The sequence below is a fragment of the Typopeltis vanoorti genome, chromosome 5 (assembly GCF_054136105.1).
Source record: "Typopeltis vanoorti isolate ZY-2024b chromosome 5, IOZ_Tvanoo_1.0, whole genome shotgun sequence".
NCBI lineage: Eukaryota > Metazoa > Arthropoda > Arachnida > Uropygi > Thelyphonidae > Typopeltis > Typopeltis vanoorti.
The window spans coordinates 141445106-141471120 of record NC_143553.1 but is presented as its reverse complement, the minus strand read 5'-3'; the positions used below and the strand labels follow the sequence as shown (position 1 = coordinate 141471120).

General features: G+C 35.3%; 1 protein-coding gene across 1 annotated transcript in view; it reads left to right on the top strand.

Moving 5' to 3' along the window:
• LOC150106883 (uncharacterized) overlaps positions 1 to 23347 on the top strand; it is a 134779-nt gene extending 111432 nt beyond the window's left edge. The window contains exons 10-11 of the mRNA XM_090393496.1: positions 4878 to 5764; positions 23078 to 23347. Coding sequence (XP_090249622.1) covers positions 4878 to 5764; positions 23078 to 23347 — 1157 coding nt within the window. The remainder of the gene's footprint in view (positions 1 to 4877; positions 5765 to 23077) is intronic.
• Positions 23348 to 26015: the final 2668 nt, after the last annotated feature.

The following is a 26015-nucleotide window of genomic DNA, read 5'->3' as shown; positions in this document are numbered from 1 at the left end:
TCTTATGTTGAAAAAGTAACAACTAAAAAAGTGCCAACAGCAACTCAAACAGGTATGTCTATTCCACCATTTGATAATTTCACCATATCTGAACTTTATGATCGTAAGTGCTTCTCTGTTGAGCGCATTAATCACAAGACCTATGGCCTTACTCCAGAGACAACTTCAAAAATGGTCCCATTCAATGAAAACTCATCTGTCAAAAAATTATGGTGGAGACTTCACTCAAAGATAAACCACCAGACACTCGCACAGAAAAAATGGATACCTCGATACCCACTGAAAGCAAACTAAGCATACCAACTGACCCTAACACATTTGATGTTTTGAACACTCTACCAGAGGAAGAGATGGACACTGGCTGTCCATACTTCCCTAAAACAGTGGATAAATATAAATCTGACAAAGGTAAGCCCTACCTCTCGAAAACCAGATAAGTCAATAAAATCAAAACAATAGGAAAAATTTTACAATGGAACTGTCATGGGATCCGCCAGAATATTGACGATATCAAGATGTTGTTGCAGAAACACAAACCTTTCTGTTTCTCTCTACAGGAAACTTACTTAAGACCCAATGAGGACGTACCTTTAGGAATTTCACTGTTGTGCATAAGGATAGAACTGGAGATGGTCCTGCCCATGGAGGAGTAGCTATCCTAGTGGGCAGTCATACTCCTTTCCATCAGGTCCAACTTAATACTTCTCTGGAAGCGGTAGCAATTCGTTTCTTTGAAGGATTCCTTATTACTTATTATGAAATTGATCTTGATAACCTTATCCCGCAACTGCCTGAATCCATACTTTTGATGGGTGACTTTAACGGTCACAATACTCTATGGGGTAGTGCCAACACTAATAGATGAGGTCGAATCATTGAAAAAATTCTTGATGATAATAACCTTTCCCTTCTAAATAATAAACTCAATACTTTCTTCCATATGCCTATCCACTCATATTCTGCAATTGATCTTACAATTTGTTTCCCCTTCCATTCTTCCACTGCTCATGTGGGACGTTGAAGAGAACATATATGGAAGTGATCACTTTCTTATTCTTTGTACAATGTCTTCACAGGAACCATGTTCATCCACACGGATACCTATATGGAAAATGGACCAGGCTGAACTGGAACACTTTCTCTCATCTTGCAAAATTTAATGCTGATGCCATCAGTCAAACACCTATCAATGAAGCTGTAAAATATATAACAGTCACTTTGAATGCATTGTCCAGGCAACAACAACCTCCATCCCAAAAACATCATCTTGATTTCCAGTCTATCCAGCCTTGGTGGAACCCAGAATGTCAAGCAGCCAAAAAAAAAGATCCACACAGAGCATGGAGCATATGGCATATTAAAAGACCTCTATAACCTAGGTCTCAAAGGACTCCTCCCTATATTTATTAAAAACTTTCTGTCCAGGCGAACTTTCCAAGTCAGAGTGGGAAGTACGCTATCTCAACCATATCTTCAAGAACAAGGTGTTCCCCAAGGCTCTGTCTTAAGTGTAATCCTTTTTTGCTATTAAAATCAACTCAATCATCAAACAGCTTCCTCCCACTGTAGACAATGCTCTATATGTTGATGACTTCACAATATACTGTCACTCACGTAACATGAGGGTAATTGAAAGACAACTTCAGCAAGCAATTGATCATGTCTCTCTGTGGGCTCTTAATAATGGGTTTAGGTTTTCAACAGAAAAAAGGTGTCTGTGTATACTTCTGTCAAAAATGCACTCATCACCCAGATCCTGAACTAAGAATGGGACCTACTGTTATTCCAGTAACTACAGAAACCAAGCTCTCATTTTTGACAGAAAACTTGCATTTCTAGCACACATTCATCAACTAAGAGAAAAGTGCAAAAGAACTTTGAACCTCCTTTTCACTCTATCCTCTACTGGGTGGGGTGCTGATCAAGCTTCATTGCTCCATCTTTATCGTGCACTTATACGTTCAAAGCTGGATTATGGGTCCCAAGTCTATGGTTCGGCAAGACAGAGTAACCTACAATGATGGTTGGATTCCATCCATCATCAGGGTATACAGATAACTACTGGTGCCTTTCGCACCTCACTCACTCCAAGTCTCTATGTAGAAGCAAATGAACCGGATCTATCACTTTGACGGAAACAGTTGTCTCTTAATTACGCCCTAAAAATAAAATCTCTCCCAGATCACCCTGCATGGAATAGTATCTTCTCTCTGCATTGGGAAGCTCAATATCACACACATCAAACTGCTATACATCCTTTTGGTATGCGTATTAAAGAAACTGTGCAAGCTGTTATTATAAATGTTGACAACATTAGCTAACTAAACATAACAGCATTCCTCCATGGCAGGTTTTATAACATTAAACCTGAAATTAAACACTGGCATTCTAGTCAACGTACAAAGAGAAGGGAGGAGGTTGTCCTTGCTAGGCTCCGCATAGGTCACAGTCACCTTACGCATTCTCATTTACTGAGAGCTGATGACCCTCCCATATGTGAAAAATGCAACACACATCTCACTATTCATCATATTCTGGTAGATTGTCAAAAATTTACATGAGAGAGGAATGAAATTTTCACCTATCTAACCAAGCCATATACACTTAGGGAAATGCTAGCAGACTCAGGCAAATTGCATGATGTTTTTAATATTTTAGAACGAATTAATTTGTACAGACACGTTTGACCATAAATTTGTTTATATGTATATACTTTTTTTTTGCTTAACTTAACTTTTATACATATATATATTATTGATTAGGTTAAATCTGACTAATTATGTGTTACCATGGGCCTTGATCTTGTATATTTGTATCACCCTGCTGTAATTTTGTTAATATGTAAATACCATAATGCTAAACTTAAATTTTATCTATCAATGCTGTATAATAATTCCTTTTTGACTCTTTAAGTATTAGTGTAATAATGTTTGTCGTAATCTTATTAGATGTAGACACTACTTTCCTTGACTTGTTTTGTATATACATATGTTAACCTATAGTTATCTATTTATGTACTGCTGAAAACCTCTGCAGTAATTTTTTTTATATGTAGATACTACATCACTTAACATACATTTTGTGTATGCATCTTATTTATTACTTTATTTTTCGAATAATCATGTAGTGCTGTAGGACATTTTACCTATTTGTGTACTTTCTAGTAATTCATTTTATATGTATTCTAAATTCTGTTTCTACTACATTGCTAAATTTAATTTTCATCCATGCATATTGTATAATAATCCCTTTTTGCCTAGTTTTGTACTGCTATAAAGGCATCTATTATAATTTTACATATATGTAGATACCGCATTCCTTGGCTTAGTGTTTCATATATTATGTATTAACTTATATTGTTAACTATTTTTGCATACTGTGCAAAATAACCTCTGACCTTGTGTGTTGCTGTGCCCTCTGCAGCAGTTCTGTTTACCTAGAGATGCTGTTTTGTGAAACTAGATTCTTGTGCAGACATATTGTTTACAATTCTGTAAATGCTAATGTTGTGACCTTTAGTATGGCACAGTATGACCTTTGTAGTTTTTGTGCCAAATAAACTATAAACCAACCAACCTATTACATTAGATACTAAGATTTAAAATCTTAAATTTAGTGATGATGATGTATTGAACACTGAGATAGGCAACAGGTTAATCTTACCTCACATTAATGTTATAATTATTAAAAACAAATTTCTTAAAGTTTATAAAGTTTTTAGTGAAGCTAAAAGTGCTACACTAATTCACTTGCTGCAGGAAGGACTGAAGGGGAACAATGTCATCTAGTTTCCTTATCTATCTACACCATTAAAAGTTTTTCCATTTCAGCAGTAAGACTGTCATGTCTGCAGATAACCATACTAGATGACATTGTTCCCCTTCAGTCCTTCCCGTAGCAAGTTTTCATTTGCAAAAATTATTCTAAATTTTTCATTTATGTAACTGACCTAAATAAATACTTTATTTATTACTAATTATATGAAGAGCCAAAGGCTTCAATTCGGCAACGTGAAATTATTTAAGTTAAGAGATATTATATCCCATATTGTTTCATAGCAGAATTAATTCTATATTTCATGCTGAATATAGAAACTATATGAAGTTTGGCGAGTCCAAGCGTAAGCAAATACCTGGATAGTCCATATGGCAACATGGGGCAACTCATGTTGCACTACCATATGGTCTATTATCTAGGTCTACCTACTCACTGATGAGACCTCAATAAAGGTTGAAACCGGTCTGAGTAGTGACTTTCTATCATAATGTAGAACAGCAATACAGCTCCTAGGAGCTGGGTTTCACATTATGAGTAAATACCAAGAGCAGTGATCGGAGCTTGCTCCACCCTTACTGTGAGTTGCCCCATGTTACATATTACATCCCTATGAAACAATATGGGATGTAATATCCCTTAACTTAAATAAATGCTTTATTTATGTCAGTTAAGCACATATATTACTGCTTAAAATGGTTATTATATCATTACTTACATACATACATCTACAAATGCTTAAAAAAAAAAAAAAATGCCAATGATTCAGCATTGAAATTTGGTTTAATGGTCTACACCTAGGTAAAAATACTAAACTGGATGTGATGTGATCTCATCTATCTCAAACTATCGGATGAAACTGTTTGTGTGTGTGTATGTATATGTGTACATATATATAAAATTTATGCGACTAAAACTTTAGGTACTTTTAATCTTTATGCTCTTTTAACTTTTAAAATATTGAAATCTCAACTTTATATTAAGAACTAGTTTCATATGCTTTTGAGAGTGAACTTAGAATATAGGCTCCTCATATTACTTTAAAAACTGAAACGTTTTAAAAATATATTACTTAATTTTTATTTATTTATTTTTTTTTAAAGATCATCCACGAAAACGAAGGCGAGAAATGGAACCTGTACCAAATATGTCTCACATGGATTCTCTCCACGTGGAAACTGCTCGACATCTCTCAGAACAATCTCTTCACCATCCTCACTTAGATATGTCAGTACCAATGTTTCCAAACTTGTCTGCTGAAGAGTCTTCTACATCTATGCCTCAAGTGTCTCAGCAGCTTCTTCTAGTATCACCTCACTTACCTCAGCAGCTACCTTTGTCTACTCAAGTCATGCCACCAATGTCTCAGGCATTGTCACAGCAGTTACCACTTACATCACAGTCTTTAGCACCTGTTACACAGACCATGCAGTCTCTGCAGCAGTCCTTGCAATCTGTACAAACTCAGCCATTACAGTCTATGCCACCACCTATGCCTCACCAGCTGCAATCTATGCCTCAACCAATGCAACATGTTTCTCCATTACCACTTTCTCAGTCCCTTCAACCTTTGCCCCAACCGCTACAGCAGTTACACCAACCTCTGCAGTCTTTATCCCAGTCTTTACAGCCAATGCCTCAGTCACTTCAATCTTTACCTCAATCTCTTCAGTCTATGCCCCAATCTTTACAGCCCTCTGTTGTTCCTCAGCCTGTGCTTCCTCCGCAGTCGCTAATGTCATCAATGTCCCAACCATCATCTCAACCAATACTTGCCCCTCCACAATCTGTCCTACAGCTAACTCAGCCAGTACCTCAGCAGGCATTACCAGTGTCTCTGCCATCCCCACCACAAGCCATGACTGAGCCACTGCATTCACTTCCTGAGAGTTTACCACCTGTTCCACAGCCTTTAATGTCTCAGGAACTTGTCCCAGCTGAAGAGGTTCAGCTTGAAATACCAGACAGGTTATCAGAACCACAGTCAATGGTAAGTGTAAAGTAAATGATTTTTTATGTTGTGTTAGCAATCTATTAAAGTTGGATGGCTATATTCTATATACAAGAATACCTCGATTATCATGATTCTCGATTTATCACAGTTTATAATTTGATACCAAAATTCGAATTATCATGGCTGCGAGGTGTAGCCCACTACATTTGCAACCAGTTCAAGTCGCCACTCTCCAGATATCGCTCTCTTGTAGCGCTTTGTTTTTATCCGACGGTGCTGCTTACCAGTAACTGTCTGCCTTTGCCTGAAGTACATGTGGATATTTATTTCTCTTCTTATTTATCCCTACAATGAATGCTAAAAGAAACAAGGGTGATATCAAGTCTACAGCTATCAAGAAGAAATGTAGAGTGATCAGCTTAGAAGATAAGTTGCATATGATAAATAAGTATTAAGTAGGCATAACCAAAGCCAAAATTGCAAGAGAGTACGGTCTAAATGAATCAACTGTTCGCCATATTTTAGATCACGCTGCAAACTATAAGCAACTAGGACAAAGTGCATCGACCTCGTCTGGGTCCCAAACTACGAGAAACAGAAGCCATCTTATGATTGAAATGGAAACACTATTGTCAGTGCGGATAGAAGATTGTAACCAAAAGAGAATTCCTCTTAGTCAAATGACTATAAAAACAAAAGCATTGAATTTGTTTGAAACTTTAAAAAGAAAACAATTAGAAAGCGAAAATGATTCGGCGTCAGTAGTGGAAGAAACTTTCTCTGCAAGTTGAGGGTGGTTTGATCGGTTCAAAAAGCGATCGAGCATTCATAGTGTTGGTGTACAAGGTGAAATTGCAAGTGCCAATGAAAAAAGCAGCAGCTAGTTTTCCTGGTGAATTGCAGCAGATCATTGAAGAAGGAAATTATACTGATGATCAGATATTTAATGCTGACGAAACAGGCTTATTATGGAAAACAATGCCCACTAAAACATTTTTAGCAAAAAATGAAAAATCCCACCTGACTATAAGGTTTCGAAGGAGCGTGTAACACTTTCACTATGTGGCAATGCTTCTGGAGATTACAAGATGAAGCCTCTCTTTATTTATTGTTCACAAAATCCTCACCAACTTAGAAGTTTAAATTTTCTCCCTGTTCATTGGAGATTCAATAGAAAAGCTTGGATGACAAAAACTATTTTTGAGGATTGGCTTAAAAACTGTTTTTGTCCTGAAGCTGAAAGGTACTGCAAGTCATTAAATCTTGTTGATATTAGATAATGCACCTAGTCATCCAACAGCACTGAATGATTTGTGCGAAAATGTAAAAGTTATTTATTTACCACCTAATATCACTTCCATCATCCAGCCAATGGATCAAGGTGTAATCGCATCCTTTAAGGCATATTATCTACGAAGAACTTTTTCACAAGCAATAGAAAAGACTACAGGGGATGAAGCTATGACTTTGACAGAATTCTGGAAGGCATTCAATATCAAAAATTGCATTGAGAATGTCAAGGAAGCATGGAGTGAAGTAATGTCTAGCAACCTAAGAGCGGCATGACAAAAGATTATTCCTCATTGTGCAAATGATTTTGAAGGATTTGAAAATGAAGTAATAACCAGTTTTTTTAATGACATAACAAAACTTGGCTTCGATGTAGGACTAAAAGAAATTGAAAAAGGTGATGTTCAGGACCTCCTTCAGTCACATGATAAGGAGCTGGATGATGAAGACCTAATTAACCTTGAGAGAGAGAACGTGCTTACAATGCTCAAATCGATGATAATGACGAACAAATTGATGTGGCACCGAAGGAATTTACCATCAAAGAAATGGACGAAATGTTTAGAATTGCTGAAAATTTTAAAGAAAAAAAATCTTGAATGGCAATCCTAATCTCGAGCGATCAATGAAAGTTCGTCAGGAAATTGAAAATTCCATCCGTTGCTACAGAGTTTTATATGAAGAAAAAAGAAAGAAAAAATTCCACCAGACAACTCTACACCAATTTTTATCCAAGAAAGAATAATTGTATGTACTGTATGTACTCCTTAAATGTAGATAAAGATTAAAGAATAATCTTGTTTTTCTAAATGAACCTTCATTTTTTACTTAACATGTTTAGCACATTTCTTTTTTACTTCATATATAAAATTTAATTAATAGATTTGAAAAATCCTTAGCAATGATCACCCATTTTACACGCATTATTTATCCTGATTATCGCGGATTCGATTATTGCTGTATTTTTCGTGGCAACAATAACCGCAATAATCGAGGTATTCCTGTATAACAATCCTGTTTACTTTTATACTGGTATTTAAATTTTTAGATTTTATTCATACGGTTATATATTTAATGTAACTATTTGACTATATAATGAGTAAATGTTACAAGCTAATGATGATGAGTTGTATGTTAATGCTGCAATTTTTATCCATAAGACTTTTTTTTTAATATATGGAAGAAGCTTCCACTTTTTGTGAATCCTACCCACAAAAGGTTCTATGGGACATATTATACATTAGTACCATAATTGGCAAAGAGTTATACACTTCTGAAACCCTAGAAACCAAACACGCAATATTTCTAACCACTTCAGCCTATCAGCAAACATGGTTGAATAGTGTGCATGCACTATCTGCTTACCCAGTCTACCAGAAAGATTACTCTGTAAAAAGTACACTTAGAAGTAGTCTGTTGTAACAGAGTTACATTTGGGAAAAATGTCATAAATGAATACTCATTTTAATTTATAATTAAAATGAGCATTCGCTTATGACATATAAATGAATGCTCATTTATATGTCATAAATGAATTTATAATATCTGGAAAGATGGAAATTGCCCTAAAATCAAACAACAGATATATTAGTTCATGTTACCATTAATACTGAATTATATTAATTATAATTAATATCCAATCTATTTTGCTGATATTTTAAAATTAATTCACAAAAGTGATTTAGAAATTTAATAACTGTAGTAATCTGTATATTTCAATATGTTTGAATTTTAGACATAAGTGAATAATAAGTTGCTGTGTGCAACTTTGTACAACTTTACCTCTGCTCCATTCAGGTGTTTTTTCCTAATGCTCTGTCAATTTTGTGATTGAACCATCAATGAAAAGTGTAATTGGAAAAAGAATTAGAAAGTACCATAAACATAATTGGAGTTTCTGAAGCAAAGAAGACAAATGCAGTTGAGATTCTAAATAACAAATACAAGATGTTATATTTGGACAATAATAATCAAGGAAAGGAAAGAGTAGCTGTAGTACTCAACACTAAACAAGAGGTTGAATGATAGGTAGTATCAAGTAGAGCAGTGGTTCTCAAACTTTTTACCTCTATGCCCCCACCTGACAAGAGAAAACACTGTTACTCCCCCCCCCCCCCCCAACGGTTTTATTTATTAAAATAGAAGTCATACTAAGTTTGACGTTTTATTAAGTTTATTTTGTGTTTTCTACATACTATTTAACAGTTTTTGACACAAAATAATTAAAGTATCACAATATTAGGTCTACAATTTTAACACTTGCAATTAACCAAAATATGTATTGAAATGAAACAATATTTAACTAACAAGTATTTACTTTTTCATTAATTTTTAATTGATTACAGTTTTCTTAAAGCCTAGTGATAAATAGTTCTCATCATACCTTCTTGTTTTCACACTCTGAGTAGCTTCTTTCCCACCACTAGTTGAAGGAGCACTGATATCTTCACTATCACTATTCAGAAAACGCTTCATGATCAATTGTTCATAATCAAGTCAACTTTAAGAGGTAAACAAATCAGCACAATTGCACTGAAACAAGTGCCAATGAGATGTCATTAAGTCGCTGCTTTCAGCTGCGAGTGTATAGTGCTGCCTGGAAGAGGATGCAGCCGCTGCTGAACTATCAACACTGCCTGTGGCACACGCGTTTTATAAGTGTGAGTGAAGAAAATCATCATCATCAAATTCCTGCCATGTACCCTCAAGGGGTGTACAGGATATGACAGTACTACATGAAAAATTTACATCATTACTAACTTCCTATCTACAATTTTCCTCCAAATCAGTCTGTTACTTGTCAAGACTCCAACATTATCAGATCTTATATTTCTATCGTCTAACGCACTTTGTACCGTATCAATCCACCTATATCTTGGTCTTCCTCTGGGTCCTTTTCCTGCCAACCTGGCAGAGAACACTTGTTTTGCTAATCTTTCCTCTCCCATTCTATTTAAGTGACCATACCACCTGAGATTAGCTCTGCTAATGCATTCCTGGATGCTGACAATGTCAAGTTCTTTTCTAATATCCTCATTTTTAATATGATATTGCCATTGATGCCATCTGTTCACGCCTCTAATCTTTCTCAGGACTCTCATATCTGCGGTCTCTAGTCTTTGGTCAAGTGTTTTACTTCTGACCCAGCTCTCAGATCCATAAGTTAAAACTGGTTTGAACACTGTCTTGTATACAGCTAATTTAGTGTTCCAACTAATTTCTCTCTTATTCCATATGAATTTATTCAATTGATTTCCCACCATACCAGCTTTGCTGATTCTGTTGTCTATTTCTATATTTAATTTACCATCTTCAGTAAAAATCGTGCCTAAGTAACTGAAATGTGTTACTTGTTCCACAGGTTCTCCATTCACAACACAGTTGACATTTTCAATGATTCTGCCTATTTTCATTGTCTTTGTCTTTTTATTGCTGACCTTCATACCATATCTATTACAACAGCTATTCAATTTAGTCAGAGAATCTTGCAGACTTGTAGCGGATTTATTTAGAAGTATAACATCATCCGCATAAAGCAAAGAGCTGACATTAACATCTCCAATTTTGATATCAGGTTTAATACCACTTTCCTTCATAATGTGATCCATATAGATAATGAATAACAGAGGGGATAATGTACATCCTTGTCTCACACCAGATTTAACATTAAACCATTTTCTTGTACTTCCTTCAGTTCTAACTGCTGACTTACAACTCAAATAAAGACCAAGTATTGCTTGATATAATGCCCCATTGACACCATATAACTGCAGCGTATTGAATAGCTTCTCTCTTGGCACCTTGTCATATGCCTTTTCCAAATGAATTACAATGAAGAAAATAATTATTAGTTATTTTGAAATTCATCATAATTAAAACCTGTATCATCAAAAGTTTTTCTTTCTGTATTTTTATTTGTTGTTATTTTTAAAACTGATTTAGGGCAGTTTTAATTTTTATCTGTAGGGAAGTATGCCGCCCCCCCCTTCAAGCTCCCCACCCCCAGGGGTCGCACCCCACAGTTTGAGAACCACTGGAGTAGAGTGATATAGGCAAAGGTTAAAATGGAGGAATTGGAAAATGAGATTTATTTGTGCCTATGGTACTATTTATATACTACTACAGAAGGTTCTGTTATACATTAGTACTGTAATTGGCAAAGAATTATATACTTCTGAATAAGAAAAAGGAAAGTTGATCCTTGTTGGAGATCTAAACAACAGAGTAGAAAATCTATATGTATAGAAATGTTTTGGGAAAATTTGGAAAAAAAAAATAGCAAAGCTAATAATAATGATAAGTACCTGCTACATTTCTATACAGGATGTGACCTAAGATATATTAGTACAACAGATGTACAAGAGAGAAGATCCAAGAAAATGAGAAAAGTCTCGTTGACTATCTAATTGCTGTTAGCAGTATCTTCATACTGATTACACAAGCGTATACAGGGGATTAAAAATACAAAGTGATCATTATTTAGTTTGAGCAAGATAAAAACTAATTTCATATTGAAAAGAAAATATATATACAAAAACTTTAAAAAGAATCGAAGTCAAGCATCTCTCAGAAGTGAACTGCAGACTAAAATGAAAAAAATAAAATGTAAATTTAAAAAAAACGTGGAGATGTAATTTCACATTCTGAAATAAACATTGATTGACTCAACTAGAGGCAGGTGATAAAGTTGTCTGCAAGGACTGCAAGGATAGAAAAATCAGAACTCCATGGTGGAGGTTAAAAAAGCAGTCAAGGAAATGAAGAAAGCGTGTCAAAAGTTATTAGCAAATAAGTCAGCATGCACTTTGAGCAAATGAGTTGCCCTTGATTTTGCTCTTTACTGAGGAAGGCCTTCCCTCAACAGGGTGAGCAGTTGGATCTATTTCTCCCAATCTATCTTGGGAGAGCACATGTATTGTATGAATGAAGAACATCACAAACAACTATGCACAGGGTGGGATTTGAGCCTGCAGCCCTTTGGTTGAAGAGTAGATAAGCTGTGCTTTGAGAGAAAATACAGAGGAAAAACATACGCAAATAAAACACTACGTAAAAGTATCTACGCAAAAGTCATGGAAAGACTTGGATAGGAAATATAAGCAATAAATATCAAGAAAGTAGCAAAATATTCTGGAGGCTACTGAAAAAGCATAGAAATGGAGGGAAGAGTACAGTAAAAAGAATTGAAGATGATAAAAGTGACATGAAAATTGAAAACAGATGTATAGAATACAAAACACTCTAGACATTTTAGATGTCTGGAGTGTTTTGAAAGATTGCTAAACAGTGATAGAAATTCAAGAGAAATGTTATCAGGAGTACATATAGCAATACTTGAGGTATAAAAATACCTCATAAAAAACCTGAAATATAGAAAAGTATTATTTATTTATTTGTATTTTTATATAGTCTGGAAAGTCTGCTCTAGAGACCAAACATAGAACTTTTTCAAGCCACTTCAGGCCTCCAATAAGTAGGAGTGGTGGGTTCACACCAAACAGTGAAGTTCATCTCACACCTGAAGACAAATGTCCATGTCCATTACAGGATTCAAACTCCCAACCTGTTGTTAGGAGAGCAAATGTGCTAACCACAGGGTGCTTAAGGCTCAAAGCTATATAACTGAGAGGATACCTCCACGTAGCCTTTAAAGGAATGCGGAGAACCGATCAGGGCTTCTGACCTAATATCCAATCCTCACCTCGTGGTGCACCCTGTTAGATATCTACCTGGATACTGAACGAACGAGGATGGGCTGGCAATTTGGGATTTAGCCGATCAAATTGTATTCTTATTGGCTTAAACCAAAATAAAAAATTATGGTACAACATGACAGAATTTCATGCCGGCTGTGGGCATCACTTGGTTAAACAAGGCCCTCGTTGTTTTCCCCAGGGAACCATGGCAAACAGCAAAAAGTTAGCTACTGGAACAAATCCTAAAACTCAACCCCAACTCAACACCACAAGAGTTCAAGATTTGGTACTATCAACATAAGAAGCCTGAATGGCAAAGAAATGGCGGTAGCTGAGGAATTAGGTATATACAAGATCAACATGATAGGAGTGACTGAAACAAAAAAGACAAAAACTGGTGAGATCGTTCTGAACAATATTGGAGAAAAGAGCAAAGCTAATAATAATGGCAAATACTGTTGGATTTCTGCTCTGGTTATTACTAACACCATGTTCCAACATAAAAATGTGCACAAATTCACATGGAGAGAAGACGTAAGGAAATGGAAAAGAAGGAGTAGCCATAGTATTCAACACTAAATACGAGGCTAATCTTCTTGAATGGCAGGCAGTCTCAAGTAGAGTGATGTGAGCAAATATCAGAATGGGGAATTGGACAATGAGACTTATTTGTGCCTATGGTCCCACAGAAGGTTCTACTAAGGTAGAAGTGGAGGAATTTTTGACGCTTTAGAAAAAGCAACTGACACAATGAAAAAGGAAAAGTTGGCCCTTGTTGGGGATCTAAATAGCAGAGTAGGAAATGATTGTGAGACATACAAAAATATTTTGGGAAAATTTGGAGAAAAGAGCAAAGCTAATAATAATGGCAAATATTTTGGATTTCTATTCAGGACATGGACTGGTTATTACTAACACCATGTTCCAACATAAAAATGTGCACAAATTCACATGGAGAGAAGAGGCTAGGAATAAGAAAAGTTTCATTGACTATGTTATTGTTGATAGTGATGTTTTCTCTCTGGTGCAGGACACCAGAGTGTACAGAGGATTTGAGATTGGAAGTGATCACTATTTAGGCTTGAGCAGGATAAAACTGAATTTCATATTGAAAAATATAACATGTAAGAAAGTTTTAAAGCGAATAAAAGTTGAGCAGCTCTCAGATGTGAACTATAGACTAAAATACACAAACATAATTGAAGAAAAAATGAAAGCGTTTGAGAACAGGAACCAAACCTTGGAAATTCAGTGGCAAGCCCAGAAGAAAACACTGATTGATTCAGCTAGAGAGGCATGAGGTGTGGTTGTCTGTATGGATAGAAAAGTCAGAATTCCATGGTGGACACAGGAAGTTAAAGAGGATGTGAAATAAAAAAGAAAGCATATCAAAAGTCTCTGGCAAATAAGTCAGCTTGTGCTCTTAGAGAATACAGACACAAATGTAAGAAAGCTAAACACTGTAAAACTAGCTAAACAAAAGTCATGGGAAGCTTTGGTATGAACATAGAAAAAAAACATCAAGAAGGTGGCAAGATATTCTGGAGTTTGTTGAAGAAGCACCAAAATGGAGGAAACAGTGCTGTAAAAGGTATTAGAGATGATAAGTTGACATGAAAACTGAGAAAAAAATATCCTTGAATTATGGAGTAATTACTTCGAAAAATTGCTAAATGGAACAAGCAGTGATGACAGCATGGTAAAAAACACTGACCAGGCATGCAGGCAGGAATACATATCCATACTTGAAGTAGAAAAAGCCATCAAAAGCCTGAAATGTGGAAAGGCAGCAGTAGATGATATTTAACCAGAAATGCTCAAGTATGGAGGTATAACAGTCTTACAGTGGCTGCACTGCATAGTTCAGAAGCCCTGGACAGAGGGATGAATTCCAAATGATTGGAGTAGAGCTCTCATACTACCCAGATATAAAAAGGGAAATAAAACTGAATGTGAGAATTACAGAGGTATTTCTCTACTGAGTGTTCCTGGTAAGATATATGCAAGTATACTTGAGAAACGGTTGAGAAGGATTGTGGAAGAGAAGATTGGTGAAGAACAAGCTGGAGTCACGCCAAATAGAGGCTGTCAGGATCAGATCTTCACTTTACAACAAATAGTTGAGAAATCATGGGAATATAACAAAGATCTGTATTTAAGTTTGGTAGATCTGGAAAAGGCATATGACAAGGTGCCAAGAGAGAAGCTATTCGAAATGCTACAGTTATATGTCAATAGGGTATTATATCAAGCAACAGTTAGTCTTTATTTGAGTTGTAAGTGCAGTTAGAATTGAAGGAAGTACAGGAATTCGGTTTAATGCTACATCTGTGGTAGACAAGGATGTACATTATCTCCTCTGTTATTCATTATCTATATGGATCACATTATGAAGGAAAGTGGTATTAAACCTGATATCAAAATTGGAGATGTTAATATCAGCTCTTTGCTTTATGCAGACGATGTTATACTTCTAAATAAATCCACTACAAGTTTACAAGATTCCCTGACTAAAGTGAATAACTGTTGTAATAGATATGGTATGAAGGTCAGCATTAAAATGACAAAGACAATGAAAATAGGTAGAATTGTTGAAAATGTCAACTGTGTTGTGAACGGGGAACCTATAAAACAAGTAAAACATTTCAGCTACTTAGATGCAATTTTTAGTGAATATGGTAAATTAAATATGGAAATAGACAACAGAATCAACAAAGCTGGTATGGTAGGAAGTCAACTGAATAAATTTATATGGAATAAGAGAGAAATTAGCCAAAACACTAAATTAGTTTTATACAAGACAATATTCAAGCCAGTTTTAACTTATGGATCTGAGAGTTGGGTCAAAAGTAAAACACTTGACCAAAGACTAGAGACTACAGATATGAGAGTCCTGAGAAAGTTTAGGGGCATGAACAAATGGCATCAATGGCAATATCATAATAAAAACGAGGATGTTAGGAAAGAAATTGACATTGTCAGTGCCAAGGAATGTGTTAGCAAAGCTAATCTCAGGTGGTATGGTCACTTACATATGACTGGGGAAGGAGTGTCCTAGGTTCGATTCCCGTTGACAACATGAGGATCTGAAGGATCTTCCTCAACCATAGCCAAGTTAGCTGGTCTTGGGTGTGGATAGCTGTGTTTTTTCCACCAGTTTATCTGCCGTTTTTCATCCCGCAAGCAGGCAAACCGGCCCCTGTGAACACACACAGTGATACAGCCAGGAATACTTTGACGATAGGGGTGACCATTCTATCCTCGTATTTCGGTTACGAAATCCAAGCATGCTTGGAGGGTTGTGGGCCTTAAAGGCTTGTTAAAGCCATTGATATAGATAGATAGATAGATGGTCACTTACACAGAATGGGAAAGGAAAGGAAAGACTAGCAAAACAAGTGTTCTCTGCCTGGTTGGTAGGAAAAAGACCCAGAGGAAGACCAAGATATAGGTGGATTGATACAGTAAAAAATGCCTTAGAAATATAAGATCTGATAATGTTGGAGTCTTGACAGATAACAGACTGATTTGGAGGAAAATTGCAGATAGAAAGTTAATAATGATGCAATTTTCATGTAGTACTGTCATATCCTGTACACCCTTTGAGGGTATATATATCAGGAATTTGATGATAATGATGATGTGCTAACTACTCGGCCAGCAAAGATATTCTTATTTGCTTTCTTTCTCCTTCTATTCTTGTTGGACTTGAGTAGTTAATCCAGAATAAGTGTTTGCTATAGTGATAGATAACTGCACATGTATTATTAACATATATAATTAACATGCAACTGCAGAAGTAAATTGTTCAATGAGAAGAATATCCATTTTGGATTCTTTTCCTTTCACTGTATGCTTCCTTATTACATATTTATACAAAATGAGCAATTTCTGTTATTCTTGTATTGTAAACTTTCAGTAGACAGCAATCTTACACTACTTGTGACAGTATATTCAAATCGCTAGCTGCAGAAAAGGGAATATCCGTTTTTGCTAAGTTTACAGGAACAACCAAAAGCTGTATATAAGTTGATTTATTGCAATTTTTTCTTATTTGAACTATTTCAGTAATTTTCTAGAGCCTAATATCTTTATAATCCATAGCTCTCAAAATCTCTGGTATTGTTCAAATTTAATCAGTAGTAAGGAATCTCAGTGAAACCATATTTGGAAAAAATAAAAAAAATGGACTTGTTCCATTTCTGCAGTTATCAATTCATTTATAAGCTGCCACAAATGGTGCATGCAAAGAGTTAAAAACTGATAACAGTGATTTTGAAGAATTGTTTCCTCCTCAATGGGTGTGGATTCTACTAATAATCATGCACTTTTTTCTGTTACTAAAATACTATCTCAGAGTGGTAACATTCTTCACTTGAAAACTAGTGTCTCACTGTGAAATTTACAATTTTGCAAAATTCAGTATAGTCTCTTTACTTTGTCTGATCTGAAGAAGCAAAGCAAAGGCCATGATAGATTAGTTGATCTGGAAAAAAAAAACTAACAGTTTTCTCATTCTTAGACTTGTCATCTTAGATTTAATTACTTTATTGGTAATAATAAAGTGATTTATTCTACATCCTTATTGTGCAATGCCCATACTTCATATTTAGGCATAAGGCATTTTCCAGTTGTCTTATTTATCTGCATTCACTTGTCCAATTTGATAAGGATATAGCATGATTTTTCACTCTATATCACAAGCTTCCAATGTTTTCCAGACTGGTCACGGTGGTCTTTACACCAGTGTAGTTTGCTGTTGATTGTAGTGGCAGTTTGGCATATGTGTTTTTCTATATAAACTGAAAGCTCTTTACATTGTGCATTACTAGTAAACTTATCTGTTATTGACTCTTTGAACTCATTATTTATAGTTTTCTACCCTTCTGAGCAAGCACACTCTGGTAATTATTTTCTTTTTATCTTCTTGTGCATTTCTTGGGTGAGGTGGAAATCATACATTTGGTTGATAATGTTATCTACAGTTGATGGATAATGCAATGTTTCTCCAAAGTCATCAATGGATAGGGGCCACTGGTATTATCCTCTGATTACACACTCTTATCTATGTCACTGACACTACATAAATGTGTACAGCTGACTGGGGGGGGGGGGGGGTTGCTTTATATTGCAGTATAGGCCACACATCACAGTAAGAATGTGGAATATACACATTAATATATCTTATTCCAAAACAGGGGCCCACTACTTATTTCAATATACTGTGTGTGTCATTAAAAAATATTTTGTTTGTAAAAAGAAAAAAAGTGAGCTACCCCTCTGCTCTCTCTCTCTCTCTCGTTACAATTCAGAAGCAGGCTTCTTTGCTAACATTATTTTTATTAGTGATGTTACTGCTGCTGTTATAATATTGCTCGAATTCAGAGGAGAATTTATCAACAGTTAAATAAATATCAGCTAAGTAGCTGCTTCCAAATTGCAGCTGACTTCCTGTTCCTGCCTTTTTGGTGCTTTGCTGATTTTTTTTTTTTTTTTATATATGAGATGGGGGTTTTTTGATGAGATAATTATTTTTTTAAAAAAAGTATGCAGATAATGCAGTTGAGGAATAAATGGTAAAAATTGCTTGAATATAGTCTCCACCCCTTGCAATATGCAGAGGTATTTGTGACATTTTACATGCTTCTCTCTCTTCTTTGCAACCCTTCCGTTTATTTCATTCTGATCAGACTGAAATTCTCAGGAGATCATAATCAGCATAAGAGACAACTATATTTCACAATTCAAATTTTTCACAATTACACTTCACCTCTTCAGGTTGAATGATGCAACCTATAGAGATAGCTTATCAGATGAGCTTTCCCCATACAACATTCCTTTCGTTTTTGTCGTTGGTCTGAAATTTTCAGAGAAACATACGCATTATCATCATCAGAAATATTTGCTATCACTGTCAGTTAAAAAAAAGTGGAGACAGGTTGCCTGCCAAATTCCAAGTTAGGGCTAAAGAAATGCTGCTTATTCCATTTAGGAATAAAAGGAATTAGAAAATTTATTAATTATTATTATTGTTAAGAGAAACCCCAGGGAGTGAGGAGTCATCGAAGAAAGCCACATATTACCCCAACAGCTGTTATACCTGTTCTTGAACTTGTTGATACTATCTGCATTCACCACTGCATCCAGTGATAATCCATTCCAATCACACATCACTCTGAGAGAAAAATCAAGCCTTCATCCCAACTCCCTTTTTCCTGGCATTCATTCTCAACTTCTAATGATGCCCTCATGTTCTTTTTCTGCCCTCTACTGAGTGTTCCTGGCAAGATCTATGCAAGTATACTTGAGAAACGGTTGAGAAGAATTGTGGAAGAAAAGCTGGGTGAAGAACAAGCTGGATTCAGGCCAAATAGAGGCTGTCAGGATCAGATCTTCACTTTACGACAAATAGTCGAGAAAGCATGGGAATATAACAAAGATTTGTATTTAAGTTTTGTCGATTTGGAAAAGGCATATGACAAGGTGCCAAGAGAGAAGCTATTCAATACGCTGCAGTTATATGGTGTCAATGGGGCATTATATCAAGCAATACTTAGTCTTTATTTGAGTTGTAAGTCAGCAGTTAGAATTGAAGGAAGTACAGGAAGATGGTTTAATGTTAAATCTGGTGTGAGACAAGGATGTACATTATCCCCTCTGTTATTCATTATCTATATGGATCACATTATGAAGGAAAGTGGTATTAAACACGATATCAGAATTGGAGATGTTAATGTCAGCTCTTTGCTTTATGCGGATGATGTTATACTTCTAAATAAATCCGCTACAAGTCTGCAAGATTCTCTGACTAAATTGAATAGCTGTTGTAATAGATATGGTATGAAGGTCAGCAATAAAAAGACAAAGACAATGAAAATAGGCAGAATCATTGAAAATGTCAACTGTGTTGTGAATGGAGAACCTGTGGAACAAGTGAAACATTTCAGCTACTTAGGCACGATTTTTATTGAAGATGGTAAATTAAATATAGAAATAGACAACAGAATCAGCAAAGCTGGTATGGTGGGAAGTCAATTGAATAAATTCATATGGAATAAGAGAGAAATTTGGAACACTAAATTAGCTGTATACAAGACAGTGCTCAAACCAGTTTTAACTTATGGATCTGAGAGCTGGGTCAGAAGTAAAACACTTCACCAAAGACTAGAGACCGCAGATATGAGAGTCCTGAGAAAGATTATAGGCGTGAACAGATGGCATCAATGGCAATATCATATTAAAAACGAGGATATTAGGAAAGAACTTGACATTGTCAGCATCCAGGAATGTGTTAGCAGAGCTAATTTCAGATGGTATGGTCACTTAAAAATAGAATGGGAGAGGAAAGATTAGCAAAACAAGTATTCTCTGCCAGGTTGGCAGGAAAACGACTCAGAGGAAGACCAAGATATAGGTGGATTGATACGGTACAAAGTGCCTTAGACGATAAAAATATAAGATCTGATAATGTTGGAGTCTTGACAAGTAACAGACTGATTTGGAGGAAAATTGTAGATAGGAAGTTAGTAATGATGTAATTTTTTCATGTAGTACTATCATATCCTGTACACCCCTTGAGGGTACATGGCAGGAATTTGATGATGATGATAAAATGAAAAATTCCATTTACTGATAACCTGCCTGACTCTTTCAGAAGTTTGTAAGTCTCAATCATATCACCCTCTTTCTTCTGTTTGCTATTGTCTGCAGTCCACAACTTCTCAATCTGTATTTCACAATCCTGGTATAATTTTTAACACTCCCCCCCCCCCCCCTCCTCACTGTATCAGAATCACCATGGAGACCAGACAGCACACAATAGTCCAAGTGAGGGTGTATCAAGGCCTTGTAAAGAGACAAAATGACTTCATCTTTACATGTGAAGGTTTGTTTCAGTATTGTAACACTTAAGAATGTAAAGTCATGCAATTATTCTCAGAGTTATATTTGCATTTTTTGCTATATGGCCCTTGAACTTTAACTTCCTGTGTACTAAAATTCCAAGATCCCTAGCCTGATCAGTTTCTTCTAGCATAATTCCACCAGTATAATATGATATGACATGACATTGGATATCAAATCACACCAAGTGCATGACTTTCCATTTACTCAAATTGAACTAATAGCCATTTTCACATGCCCATAATTTCAGCCTACTCCAATCATTCTGCAAGTACTGCATATCAGGTGCATTCCTGATTACCTTGCCTATCTTTGCATAATCTGCAAATAGCTGTATGTTTTCTATCAAATCCTTCCCAGTGTCATTAATGTACAGATTTAATAACAGTGGGGCTGATCCTTGTAGTACACCACTGGTTACCTTATATCCTGCACTCATATCTCCCATATATCACTTTTTGATATTAGTGTCAGTCATCATCTTATCCATGCTAATATTGTATAATCCAATATTCTCTAATTTCTGCAACAGTATTCCATGCTGTATTCTGTCAGAAGTCTTAGCAAAAGCCAAAAGTATCATGGTTTATCCATTCTTGTAAGCGGTAATGGTATTAACGTCATTGGTTATGTTATTATGGAATTTGAGCATGTTACTGAAACATGATCTTTCGTTAGAATCCATGTTGTTCATTGCAAAGTATAGATTCTCTGTCAACCCATTTCTGTATGCAAGTCCTAATTAACTAACTTTTCCAAAATCTTCACCACCACTCCAGAGATACTGATCAGCCAGTAGTTGGATACATCAGTTTTTGCACCACTCCTGTGGAATCTTTCCTGTTCCAGTACTCAAATTACATGGCCACCTTTGTTTATAAAATAGTTCATTTGATGTTAATACTGTTAAAAAAATAATTTATGAATAACCTTCAACACCTAAGATTATTCATAACTTATTATTTTTTTAACAGTATTAACAACACCAAATGAACTATTTTATAAACAAAGATGCTTATCAACTTGTATTTTGCTGAATTTCAAATCAGCATCTTCAGAGCACAGCACATATACATGACAGTGAGTAAGTGAAGCAATTAAAATTGTAATGAACAAAAGATCTGAAGTCCTAATTTGGCACCTTTTAATGTTGTAAAAAAGAATAAGTATTACAGCTCTGTGGGAGTCAATCTTAAGATAACAGTCTCCCAAATTTTTAGCAAAGTAATGCAATAATATTTGTTCAGGTTAAGAGAATTCTTGATAGCCATGGCTGACTCTTGAGTCAGCCATGGCTATGTTAATAAACATCTTTATTTATAAAAAGTTCATTTGCATTGTTAATACTGTTAAAAAAAATTATTAATCTCTCTCATATTCTTTCTTTCTTTTATTTGCAGCATAATGATATAATTCTTTTGGGTTGTCTTTAGCTTCCAGAGCCTGTTTCTTTTCATACAACAGTTGTAAATCTTTTGGCCTGCTCCTAAAAATTCCAGTACTAACATCATCATCATTATGCACATGATCCTTCCACATCATCTCTTTCTTACAAATCTCTTGCTCAATAAGATTACACATTCACTTCACTCCTATTCTGTTTATTCTTCAAGCCTTAGGAACACATTCTGATATTACATCATTTAAGTATTTTTGAAATGATTCCCATGCACTGTCAGTATCCTTCTCATCCAACAACTGATGCCGTTATGCAGAACCTAGCATGTAGCCATTTTCTAAATGGAACATTCATAAACTTAGCTATTTCCCAAGTCATTACCACATGATCACTGCTACCACTGGATGCAGAATAGTTGCATCTTTAACTGAAACATCCTCTGACACTATAATCAGATCTGACACTCTTTAACCTTGAGTTCCTTTTGTTATATGTACTTGAGGAAGTTGTCTTGCAACAGTTCAATAAATTCAGTTTCATTCTTCTCATGAGATTTCTCTTCTACTCTATGTTTGGATAATTGAATTATGAATACTCATTTCTCACCCATCTTTATTTGATAATGAATTTCTTTGTCACTAGCAGCCGATCAACTGGTTCTGTAACAATACCCCACTATGTATTTTATCTTGTTAGACTACCTCACATTCACTGGCTTGAAACTCACTGCAACGTGAAAAACCGTAGCAGTGAGTATTGCAATCATAGGTCTCAACTCTAACTAGTTTTGTCATCCAATATCATTACCAGCATATCCCCTCCTCTCCTTTCCCGTCTTTCTTTCCTAAAAATACTGTATCCTTTACACTTGATACCAGTTAGTGTGTCTGCCTCTGATAGCCAAGTTTCACTAATGCTTACGGTCTGAGGTTTCAGCGTATTCACAAGTCAACAAACTCTTTTATTCTTTTACTAACAGTAATTCAGTTTTTAAAATAAGTGGGTTACTGTTGGATAAGCAGTATGTCCAGTAACCATTTTTCTTTTATTTGTTATTCATAGCAACAGCCAGAACCTGAACCAATTGAATCTGTACCTCCTGTAGAAGACCAGCCTAAAAGTCAACATGAAGTACAACAAGAGCAGCAACAAGAGGAAGAGGAAGAAGCAAAAAAACAAGAAAAAGCAGCAACAGTGATAGAAGAAGAAGTTGAACATCCACAGAGGCTGGAAGAGATTGAAATGAATCACAAGCCTATGAATTATCCACTATCAGATGATGAAGATGATTATGGAGCTCCATCGAGTGTTGGACCTGTGAGTATTGGATAAAAAGTTTAATGCCCTTATAATGTCGTTATAACTACAGAGAGTAATAATATAATAATAATTGCAGATGTTTAATATATTAGTGATACTTTCCATAATATGTGATTGCTTGCATTTTATTAAAATATATATATATATATATATATATATATATATATATATATATATAAAATTTTATATTGAACATATATCAAAACTAGAGGAAATCTCCATATATCCTATAAGAATGCAGACAGGTTAGAGCTTCTGATCCAATTGTATAGTCCTCATCTTACGTTTCATGCTGTTCACCTGGTACAGATACGTAGATGCTGATTATGACTCAAGTTTTTGTTTGGAAGAAATAAATATCTAAGGATGATAGTTAACTAAGTTTTATTTAGTTATTAAATTTATATTTGTCTTGGCCTTAAGCATCTTCATAGGCACAAGAAACGAAATATATGCATGTGCACAACAGCAAAAGGGCAAACGCTGAGCACAAAATGGTATAATTGTGCAGTCTCCTAAAGCGCACACTCTGTGAGCATGATGATGAGATTTTGATCATTTAGCTGATAATAATCTCTGTTTTATGGTAAATCTCATGGATTTTTGGTAGAGTGAAGCAGCCATATTTATTTAGGTTAGAAGAATCTTCTTGTAGAGCTGTGCAATAACAATTTCTCAGCTTTTTAACTACAGCTGTACAACAGAGAAGTTTTCCCTCCCATTGAATTTCAGTGATCTGAATCAGTGGCATGGTCTACAACCTCAGAGTAGCTGTAGTTTATATATTGGATGTCCTTTTTAATCAGAATGTGTTGGTTTGCAGAGCAAGAAATACTGGAAACTCCAGGATGATCTAGGTCAGCGTTTCCCAGATTTTTCCTACGACAGAACACTTCACAAATCCTGAAATTTTCAAGGAAGACCTTGGTTATTTTGTAATGTATTAATAATTAATTATGGCATAATCATAAAGAGTATTAGAACACTTATGTATATGGTGTGACATGTTGACAAATATAAAATTACATTTAAATCAGTCACTGGACTAATGAAATCTTGTAGCATATTGTAGTTTCCAACATCATTAATTAACTTGTGCTGATTTTCATTGACATATCCCATTCTGATCACCAAAAATTTATAATACTATTATAAGTTTTCCCCTCGTTTTGTACATCTTGGAGATCACTTTGTAGGCTGGAGGTGGATGAATCACTATTTGTTGTGTCACAAACACCTTCAATAAGAGATTTCTTAATACCAAAATTAAACAGAGTCCTTTGTCTCTTATTCATAATAAAATTTAAATCTGTAGGCCTATTACTTTTAAAAAATCATGGCACTATGGTTTCGAAACAAGCACTTTCACCCTACAATACGAACTTGCGAAGAAAGTATTCAGTATTACTAGATTTGAGAACCGGATACAGACTACCTTGATCTTCAATTTCAGTGGAAAAATTTTCTTTATACTTCCTTGTTGATTGGTCACTAACATTTGCAACACAGATGTTATTTCGTTCAGTTTTGAGAACAGAGGATACACCACCCAATTTTGTAATCGGCTTGCAGGCAATTTTTATGACCAGTCATAAACAGTGATATTTCCTTTCCCGAATGTTGAAAGGTTTCGATGTGTGAAAATGAACGATAATTCATCAATATTCCATGTTTAAAAAATGCGGCTTGGTCACTGACATTTGCAACATAGATGTTATTTCGTTGAGTTTTGAGAACAGAGGATACGCTGCCCATTGTTGTAATTGGCTTGCAGGCAATTTTTATGACCGGTCATAAACAGCGATATTCCCTTTCCCAAATTACTTCCATGTTTAAAAATACACGGCTTGGTCACTGACATTGCAGAACACTTATTCACTTTCTGTGGAACACAATTTGGGAAACCCTGATCTAGGTTATGGATCTTTTGGTGAGCAGATAACGGTAGCTAGTTTTTGCAGTGAGATGTAATTTTTTAAACTGGAGTCAGTTAAGGTTTGAAAGACATTTGAATAATATATCTTTAAGGAACATCGTAAAAGATTTTGAAGGCATCCAGGATGTGTAAATGATGGTGATGGAGTTTTTGTTTCAGTAATACTAAGTATGTGATACTTCTAATTCTTCTGTGAATTTCTCTTTTCTATTAATACTTATATTGATAATTCCAATCTTGAATTCACTGAAATTGAGTTTGATTTTGTTCCTACTGCTGACTTTCCACTGTTTGCCCACATTTCCTGATGAAAACAACAACAACAGTCTTGTTTAACTGGGTCGAGCTCCAGCATGAAATTGACATTTCATCATGTTGTACTATTATTTTCCTTTATTTAAACCAAATAAAGTTTGATTTGATAAATTCCAAATTGTCAAACCATCCTTATTATTATTACAGGCAACTCCAAGGAGTCCTTAGACTCATTGAGAGAGATTCCTAAACATCGTGTCAAGAACTATCCAACATTAGCACAGCATCTATCTTCTTTGATTTGAACTCATTCACAGTCATGCACCCACAACAGACTCTGGCAACCTATTCCACTCATTCATTACTCTCCAAGCAAAAAAACCTAACTAACACCCTTGTTAAAAACCTAGTTCTAACACCCTTGCTAACTACACTGTTACTCATTTTCCATGGATAGACCCTAGTTCTCCCACCACCAGACCAGTTCTG